Source organism: Chinchilla lanigera, unplaced genomic scaffold, assembly GCF_000276665.1.
Source record: "Chinchilla lanigera isolate Chin_1 unplaced genomic scaffold, ChiLan1.0 scaffold00001, whole genome shotgun sequence".
NCBI lineage: Eukaryota > Metazoa > Chordata > Mammalia > Rodentia > Chinchillidae > Chinchilla > Chinchilla lanigera.
In genome coordinates this window covers 50106308-50116531 of record NW_004955402.1, presented here as the reverse complement: position 1 = coordinate 50116531, position 10224 = coordinate 50106308, and the positions used below count along the sequence as shown (strand labels likewise).

Below are 10224 nucleotides of genomic sequence, written 5' to 3'. Positions count from 1 at the left end.
ACTGCAATCATTCCAGCTATTTCAGGCATGTGTTTACCAAGTTCTCCTATGTTGATGTCTCCTGGACTTGTTCTGAGTGGGAAGTAGTTCTGGGATTGTGTTTTAGTCCTTCATTTTGTCATGCTTGTTACCAGATGCAGAAAGCTCAGTTTCCTTCTTCAGTAGCTGCACAGTCAAGACCACTCGTGTCCCTAGTTTTTCTGCTGGTCAGGTTTGCCCCTGAGTGACCTCTGAGAAGCGCTTCTTAGTCTTGGGTTTTCTGGCAGTTTTTGATTTGTATCTAGCTATCCCCTTTCTCAGACATGGGGACTGGTGTTAGCTGATGGCCGACCATCTGATCCAGCATCCCCTTGCTGTTCAGGGCATGTGCATGGCCCAGACTCGGGTTGCACTGGTGTGATAATCCCAGTCCAGTGGACTTATGTCCCCAGGCAGTTCAGGGTACAGGCAAAATTCAGACACAAACTACAGGGTTGACGGTTTGTGAACCACCTGATTCTGTGTCTCCAGTCAGGACACATACAGGAACCAGATGTAGGACGAACGGGCAGCAATCACAGATTGCTCATTCCTGTAACCTCCTAGGGGTCCAGGCAAAAGTAAAACACAGACTCGAACCGTGGAACCAGCTGTTCTTGGAGCACTCACTCACTCTGAGAAGGGTGCATGCAGGGAGGGGCCACACGTGCCCCCCCACAAGCCAGAGAAGTCCCTGGGGCTTGTGAGTGAGGACCTCCTGTCTGCTGCAGTTTGCCCAGAGGGCAGAGACTCATTCTGTAATGTGGCGGGGTCCTTGGTTGCCCACTCTGTCCTCAGGAATTAGATGGGAAATACCTGGCTCTCTCTGCAAGTTTCAGCTGGGAACCGTGACAGTGTTAGTAAAGTATGAACTCAACCACTGGACCAGCAGCTCTTCGAGCACTCTCTCATTCGATGCAGGTTGTGTGCAGGATGGGCCACAGCATCCTCCTCCCCAGCCAGAGCAGTCCTTGGGGCTTCTGTGTGAGGACCTCCTGTGTGCTGCAGGTACCCGGAGGGCAGAGACTCAGTCTGTAATGGCAGCGGGGTTCTGGGTCACCTGCTTTGCTTCCAGGAAGTAGATGGGAAATACCTGGCTCTCTCTCTGCAAGTTTCAGCTGGGAACTGTGGCGGTGTGAGTAAAGCAAGGATTCAAACCGTGGGACCAGCAGCTCTTGGAGCACTCACTCACTCAGCGCAGGGTGGGCAACATGTCTGCTTTAAAAACCACAAACTAATCATCTAGCGTTTCCTTTTCCTTTTCTGCAAATGACAGGGCAGAGTCTAAACACTGCTTTTGTTTCCTTATAAGTCTACACCAAAAGCCAAGATGATAGAATATTGAGGGCAGCTCTGTCACCCATGGCTTCTGGAATCATGAGTGCATCTCTCAAACTTGCGGTTCCTTCACGCACAGTCAAAGGACTCCCGCCAGAATCAACCATATTTCAGTATCAAAAATTACCATTTTTGGTGCCCTGCTTCAGTTGTTCAAAGCTGAACACCTGAATTCAGAGTGACATCTCTAGATTCCAGAAGCCTAAAGCAGTAATAAAGCTGAAAGCATAATGTTAGGGAGATAGCAAGTTCATAGCTAACTACAGGGACAGACTTCAACTCATTCCAAAATTCTATGAATAAACCCCATTTTCATGGTTAAAAATGAGACAAATGTATTTGCTGGGCAGAAGTATAGATCATTCAGTAGTAATGTACTTCAAAAATTTTGTGAAAATTCCCCCCAATTCAAATTGGAAAGTTATTTATTACACCTCATTTTTTCAACCAAATATTTCTGATGAGTTTAAAACTACAGTGCCTGAATTTAAACATGAAGGCATTAGTTATTTTAAGAGCAACATTTTAAGTTTTTAAATGTAAGGCATTTAAAAATGTTATTTATGTTTAAATTTTATTTTATTTTTTAATTGACAAATTAATGTAGATATTTTGGAGAGACAGTGTATTACTCTAGTACAGTACACATATCCATACAGGACATGTACATACACTAATCAATTTGCAGTAATTAATATATCATTTATTTTATCATTATCATTATTTATCATTATCATTTATCATTATTTTAGATTAAAGATGCTTGTAACTGATGTGCTTACTTTAAAATATGCATTAATACTAGTTATCATTCTTTGCTGTTCAATAGAATACCAACACTTATTCTTTCTCTCTAATCTTGTGCCCACTGACTAGCATCCCGTCTTTGCCTGTCTGTGCTCTGTCTTTGCTACCTCTTGTGGAAGAATGTTTTAGCTATATTCATCTGTCAGGTTGAGTCCATTTTTTTTTTTTTTTTTTTTTTTTTTTTGAGGGTATTTTCCTGTTTTTGTTAACAGGTTGATGCTGTCCTTGGAAGCAAATCTAGAATTATTTCTTCTTAAATTTTTTGAAGATTTGAGAAACATTGATATTAATTGCCTTCTTTAATTGGTAGAATTCAGCTGTGAAGCCATGAGGTATTTGGCTATTCTTCAATAGGAGATTTTTATTCTTGACTTATTCCCCTTATTGGTTATTAGCCTGCTAAAAATTTCAATTTATCTTTGATACATTGTTATGAGGTTGTATGCTTTAGCAATTTATTCAAGTTTTCCTGGTTGTCCAGTTTGTTTCCATATAACTGTTCACAGTATTGTATTGTGACTGTTTGTCTTGTCAGTTGTAATGTCCTCCCTTTACTTCTAATTTATTTACTCAAGTTTTCTCTCCTCTTGTTGGTTATATGAAATATTACCTAATATATAGCTCTTCATTTTATTTTTAAAACATTACTTCATTTTTATTTCAAATCCAAGGTCAAATGAAGGTTGGTTATTCTCAGTGTAAACACACAAAGAAAAACACAGACAAATACATATAGATGTGTGGGTACATACAAGATACACTTTTTAAATTAAAAGTTATCCTCAAATTTTTGTAACAGGATGTAAAACATTCTATTCTTCACTTTTCTCATTTTTAATAGATATCATAAAATGAATTTCAAAAAATAGTTTAGACAAAAAATAAATGCAGCACTTTTAGAACAATGCTTGGCTTATACCCTGCATTCAGTAAACACAAACTTAGTATGTTACAGATTTTGCCTCAGTGAAAAATGTCAAACTTGTACCTTTCTGAACTTCCAATGATGTGGATCAATGGTCTTTTAATTGCCTGTACCTTCAGATTAGAAAATGTCCCATTACTGTATTTTGTTCTAATTGCATAATTGAGAAAACAATTACATTCTGAACTGTAAGTTAAGCATCATCAAGAGCAATTCACTGTTCTTATAGTGTCTTTCTGTATAAATTATCAGCCAAAAACATGACTATATTTCCTGAGGTCATTTTTGCACATTCTTCTCCTAAAACATCCACTAACAAATGCATATTTTTGCCCTGTAATCAGCAAATTAAGCTATGTCTTGATGTACAAAAACTATTTTAAAGTATGGTATTTTTTTCCATTTTAATTCATATTCTGGTATATTTTCTTCATTAGGATTTATATTTTTTATTTTGGCTCTTAAACAACGAAGAAAACAGACGCTATTTCCTGAGAAAAGTGAAGATTTCCGAGCGAATATATTCAGATATGATGATGAGGGAGGTGGAGAAGAAGACACAGAGGCCTTTGATATCGTAGAGCTGAGAAACAGCACCGTAATGCGGGAGCGGAAGGCTCGGAAGACCACCAGAGCGGAGATCCGCAGTCTGTACAGGCAGTCTCTGCAGATTGGCCCAGATAGTGCTGTATTCAGGAAATTCATTCTTGAAAAGCTCGAGGAAGCGAACACCGACCCATGTGCCCCTCCCTTTGATTCCCTTCAGACCTACGCTTTTGAGGGAACAGGGTCAATAGCTGGTTCCCTGAGCTCCTTAGGATCAGTAGTCATTGAACAGGACGAAAATTTTGATTATCTCAGTGACCTGGGACCTCGCTTTAAAAGATTAGCATACATGTTTGGTTCTGCAGTGCAGTCAAACAAATAAGCCTTCAGAGCACCAAGATTAAAAAAAGTGTTAACATGTGCTGGAGCTAATGAGAGTCTTGTGTTTGACAGAGTTGTGTGCCTTGGCTGAGGGTGAGAGCTCTGCTTTACAGTTTTCTAATATCCTTGGAACAAATACCCCGAGATTATTTCAAGGTACCCACATTTTGTCTTTGAACAAACAGTTGGAAGATATGTTAATAATGAGGTCTTAGATGCCAGTGCAAACCGTGCAAGTATGACTGAAAAATTCCTCGAGAATTTTTCAATATCATCCATGCTTTATACTTTTGAAAGGCTGATGTTAGAAAGGCTCTAAATTAGACTATCTTAATATTTTTTACTTTGTCCACATTTTTATTCTTACAACATAAGAATAAAGTGTTTATGTGGGATAAGTAGCTGATGCGATACAGAGATAAGCATTAGCACCTAGAAGAATCCGGGTGCTTATGTAACAGTGTAAAAACATTTACTTAACATGGATAAGCAGGTTGCTGAATAGGATTCTGTGAATCAAATTTGTTTGATATTTTTAAATCTTTGCCAAGATCACTGTTTTAAACTTATTTCAAATTTGTGTAGATATTTGGTATATATGAAGTAACCAGAATTACATACAAGAAATCTGTATTTTGTTTGATATTACAGCTTTATAGAAAGAGAGAACATATGCTTAGAAGTTTTTCATAGATTATATTCTTATACAACCCCAAAGACACCTTTTCATGTCAAAATACAATGGCTAGTTGCATGTCAGCATTTACTCATCATTAAATGAAACTTTATAAATTTGGTGAAAAGTGTGAAAATTTTAAGTAGATTTTTATTTCTTCTAAAATTATATAGACAGTGAAAGTACTATTGGATTCAAACTTGAATTAGTATAATTATCAACTTCAGCGACTCAATATTCACACAGTAAAACTTAATTACAATTCTTAGCATTTCCTTTTACATTAAGAATGTAGGCTAAAACTCCTGATGCATCAGTGCTATTTGGTTTTTAGTACCAAGTATGAGATTAGGTACAGTAGTTAGTTCTACTGCAGTTCGTTGAAGAAAGTAAATGCTTAGAAAATGGACATAAACTTTAGGGCAACACTAGAATATAAGATAATAAAATGCCTTAATCTTAATTGACATTTTAAGAATACTTCCATGTCCAAATCAAGATCGACTTCAAAATAAACATTAAACAGACAATATAGCAATGAAAACAATGTTCTTCAAACTGGTTTAGATGATCATGTTTATTAATGGCATGTGAGACTAAGTTGAATCAATCCGACCATACATGTATTTAAATAAAGTACTGTATTTCAAGTAATGTTGAGTTGTATCTCAGCAGTTCAACAGTTATAATAATTTTTCTGTACTTTTACATATAAACATGCACATCATATAGTAAATTTTTTATCAATAGGAATGATTATGTTGGCAAAGCAGATCTTTTTATTTTATGAAATTTGAGGAAATCAGATTTGAAGTACAACAATTTGGGAAGACATTATAAACAAATAAGAAGATATAAACTGTAGTAAATTCTTATGCGTTAACATCACTGTGCACTTAGGAAAAAGTAAAAATAATGAACAAAATGTCTTAAGCAAAAACATTAATAAAATAGAAAAGATTTGGGACTAAGGAAAAACATTTTTATCATATTGATTTAAAAATCTAGAGCAGAGTTGGAGAAATTATCATGAATTACTCTATGAATGGTTTCTCATTGTGCTTAAAAAAGAATAATATGTGATTCTCACTCAACAACTGAATAATATGAAAGTACAACAAACACCAAGTGAATCGGTCCATGTAAAACAGAGTTGAAAAAAGAAATAGAGTTTTGGGTATCACAGCATGTTTTGTCATGAATGAAACCTTGAACATATGACAAACAACTGGTAAAACAGTATAGTATCTGTAACTAGAGTTTAATGTTTATGACCAGTGGCCCGTAATAGCTGTTTTAAAATATATGCTTATTTAGTCAGCGATAGGATTGTCAATCATTCAGTACACTGGAAAAGAGTCTAGTCATACCAAAACACATTTTCCAAGTCTAGTAGAGAGCTTGTAACTTCCTGGATAACTATGCTTGGCAATATTTCAATACTTTGATCTCTTTTGCTAATTATAAGGATGTTATAAAAACATAGCCATTTCCTAAGCTAAATGTATTACTTTATGTTTGTAAATTGAATTAATCTGAATGAATGCAGATATTCATGAAGATGGCACAACCTCACAATATTACCAATGATACTTAAATATCACCCTCACCTGACTCACAAGTGAGGGATGATTTAGTGTAGTAAACCATTAAATTACAAATGGTCAAATAAAATATTTAAAGTGTTAAGTAGGAGTCAAAAATATTAGCAATAATAATAAGTGCTTATACTTGAGCCAGTGATATGAACTTAATTAGTTCCTTTTTATTTGAATATCTGTGTGAACTTGGTCACAACTACCTAATCTTTTTGGATTTCAGTGGGTAATGTATAAAATGAGGACCAATCCGCATTTTTCATATGATTGCAAAGGGGAATATACAATAAAATAGATAAATTAATATCATATGAAATAACTGACAAACTGTAAAGACGCAATAAATAGTGCATTGTATAACTGCTGATATGATTTGACTAGAATATGGTCCCTTTTTTACAAGTGCTACATGATCGCAATGGCTTTGCAGCACATTTGAAATATAAATCAATTTCTAACGTGATTCACACACCATGTGTTTCCTATCCTACTTATTTCTGAAGTCTTCCCCCTGTTCTCTTTCCACCTCCGTTAACTTACTCCTGAGATTTCATATTTTATATCTGAAACACTCTTCTAAACATTTATATTTTTCATTCTCGCACTTCATTCAGTTGGGACTTTCTTAGAAAGACACACCTGACTGTTTACCGTCTGTGGTCCTATTTATCTTTTCAAAATCAAATCACATAGGCACCTAGTAATACCATGTATCATATCATACCATATCATACCATATTATATCATACTGTATCATATATATTATTTGTTACATTTCTTACTTATTACAATGTAATCTATGTGTGGATAAAGAATTGCCAGTCTGATTCCTTTAGTAGTGTCTACAGTGTTTTCTAGAAAATGAAAGCTAGCAATAAATATTTTTTGACTGAATGTAATTATACCAATTTAGTCATATATAGAAGTTACATTAATTTCTTTGACTACTAATATGTAATATTACAGTTAATCTACAATGACCACAGGGTAGTTATTGGTACAAGAAGTTATTTTTAAAATTTATTTAGAAATTTTATGAAATTAGGATTCTCGCTTATTTGTGGTCAGTGATAACATACCTTGAGGGGAGCTGATGATGGTACGCTATTCAGACAAAACGAGCATTGTGATGATCACGGTGGAAAGTTTTGTACATATACATTGCCATGGAGTGTGAGAAATATGAAAAGTTCCTAAGCAGTAGGATTCGGTTCCAAATCATGGAGTACAGTATGGTAATAAATAGATTGTAAAGTGTTCAGAGCTACTCAAATCCTCTAAAGTTGATTAGAAGTTCATGTATAGCATTTGCACCATTATTAGATAGCATATATATATATAAAAAGCAAAGAGAACAATTAGATAAACAGAGGAAAGGAATATGTGTCATACATATATATATAAATATATTTAACTAGTTAGTTATCAAAATTGCTATTTCTTGGAGAAGGAAAGACTGGCATTTCAATCACAAGGGTGTACACTGGGAATTCCTAGATAATTTTCTGGTGTTTTGTTTTGTTTTGTTTACCTAGAGAGCTCTGTGGACAGCTGGCTGACCCACCTGAAATGCCAGTGTAGGGGCAAGACTGGGAGCACATTTCCTAGCCTTTGAAAAGGTGGGGGTCATGCTTTTGCTATAGTTTAACTGACTGCAGCTGTAGAAACTTTGTACACACAGCAGAAGCTAAGAGAAAGCTTAAATCATCCATCCAAAGACTATCACACATGTCATGCAGTAATAGAGATCTCAAGTCATCGGGAAGTGTCTGGAGCATTCACATCTTTGAGATGAGTCTCAATATACCCCATTCCCGCATGTATTCTGGGAGAGCGGGTCAGGAACTGGGTCCCTGTCCTCACAGAGGACACTGGCTGAGAGGTTATGATGACACCAGTATGTTTGCAGTACTACTCATTTTTAATCTTCCAGTGCCCACCTAGACTCCAGGGGACCAGAAGTAGCCAAGCGAGTAAGAGAGGTTAGGACACAGACTTTCCCCTGGATGTGTAGTTGAGGTTTTCTATTAAAAATTAGACAGACTTTTTCTTAATATTTGAGAGGAAGCAGTGGCTGTGGAAACTATCTGATATTTGACCAAAATGGGTGTCAGAAAAAGCAGTGCAATAGTTTCAGAGTTGAATGAAAGAAAAATTTTCATGATGATACCCTTCAGTTAAAAACTAATAAAAACTCCATACAGGTAATATATCAAATCAGTTTGTATTACATATAATTCTAATAATAATGTACATTTCTATTTTTAATACAATATATGCCAAAATAAAAGTGAACAGCTTACATATGTGGAATTAAAAAGTACTTCACACAGCTTTATTTAAAAACTGTGTTTATTCATTTTAATATTTAAAACATAATATACATAATTGATTTGTTAGTGATTTACCTTAGCTAGAACTAAGTGGACATACGACTGGAGTAAAAATCAGTAGATCATTTCACCTATAAAAGGAAGCAGACATGATGTAATTATCCATATGAAATAATGTAAAATATTTCTGGAATCTTACCTCATTTGTATGCTACATTTTAAATTATTTTCTCTGTTTGCTAACATGTTTTGCTGTGCACCCTTAGGTGAGTTATTTAAAATATTTTCTCATGGTACTTTATCTTTACAAAGGACATATTATAAATACTTAAGCCATAAGACTGTTGTGGAAATTTTAATATAGAAATAAATATAATTGTGTCAAGTACAGAGCAACACTTGACACTTGTCTTTCTTTTACTAAAGTAATGAGGATGCTCTCATTACTAATTTTACCTGTAGAGAGGCTTATAGACCTACCTCTTTACTCAAGTACTAGACTTAAGATGTGTAAGATAAAAAAAGAAGAAAATGGATGAATTTGGGACAATAATCAAATACAGGTTACTTACTATTTTCTCACTTTGACCCTCCAGTGGTAATGCTCTGTTACTACCCAGAGATGAAATTAGTTGCTCAAATTATGTATGGAACATTCTTATTGAAAGTCGTTCCTCTAAGGAATTTATTTGGGGGGAGAAGCTGTAAGTAGCAATCAACCTTTTATGGAAAGTTTTGTGGGTTTAACAAAGAAAATCTGGCAGAGTAGAGTTGATTTTGCTCACCTACGATAATAGGGAACAGAAATTATTACTGCACTGTATGGAACTACATGAAAAAAAAAAAAGAAAAAAAAAACCCTGATAATCCAGGAGAAAGTTTGCCAAACATTTTCTTAATATCTAATCATCATGGTTCTAACTGTATACTAACATATAAAAGTGAAATGACACAGCAGATTATTCTCATCATTTCTGATATTACAAAATGAAAAACTGTGCATCTTTAACTTTCAATTACTTTTCTTTGTCTTCTTTTAAGAATAACATATAGATACATTGCCATATGGTATATATTAAGTGAATTTATGTCATCTTACTATTTGATATATGAGCCAATCTTGGGGCACAGGCAAGTTCCAGGCATGTGTCCAGCTTACATTGACACCTCAATTTCAGAAACTTCTTTCTTATCCCATATGACCTCTGTGTTATTTTGAAAACTCTCTCTGTAGAGCTAATTATCTATTTTTAACTCTTTTTAAAATTTATACATATCTTTGCTTGAAATGTTCAACTTATATGTACAGGATTTTACCCAGTGATTTGAAAATTTTTAAGTTTTTTTAATTACAGCAACGAATTTAGAAGCTGATGTAGTGCATATTTACTAATAATAACTTATAAACCTTTACACAATTATTACACATTAAATAATTATTATACACCATCAAAAATATATTCCCGACAGCACATTTTTAACAGCAAAAATCTCTCAATTTGTAATAGAATGAGCATCTATGTTAATTTTTCTCTTAATCAGAAAAGGAAATCATTAGCAAGGAACATACAAGCAAAATGTGTTAACTATGAAAACTGTAAA

At 34.6% G+C, this 10224-nt stretch overlaps 1 protein-coding gene across 1 annotated transcript in view; it reads left to right on the top strand.

Annotated features, from left to right (window-relative positions):
* The window catches only part of Cdh19 (cadherin 19, type 2), a 102976-nt gene extending 97351 nt beyond the window's left edge, over positions 1-5625 (top strand). The window contains exon 12 of the mRNA XM_013511279.1: positions 3526-5625. Coding sequence (XP_013366733.1) covers positions 3526-4016 — 491 coding nt within the window. The 3' untranslated portion in view covers positions 4017-5625. The remainder of the gene's footprint in view (positions 1-3525) is intronic.
* Positions 5626-10224: the final 4599 nt, after the last annotated feature.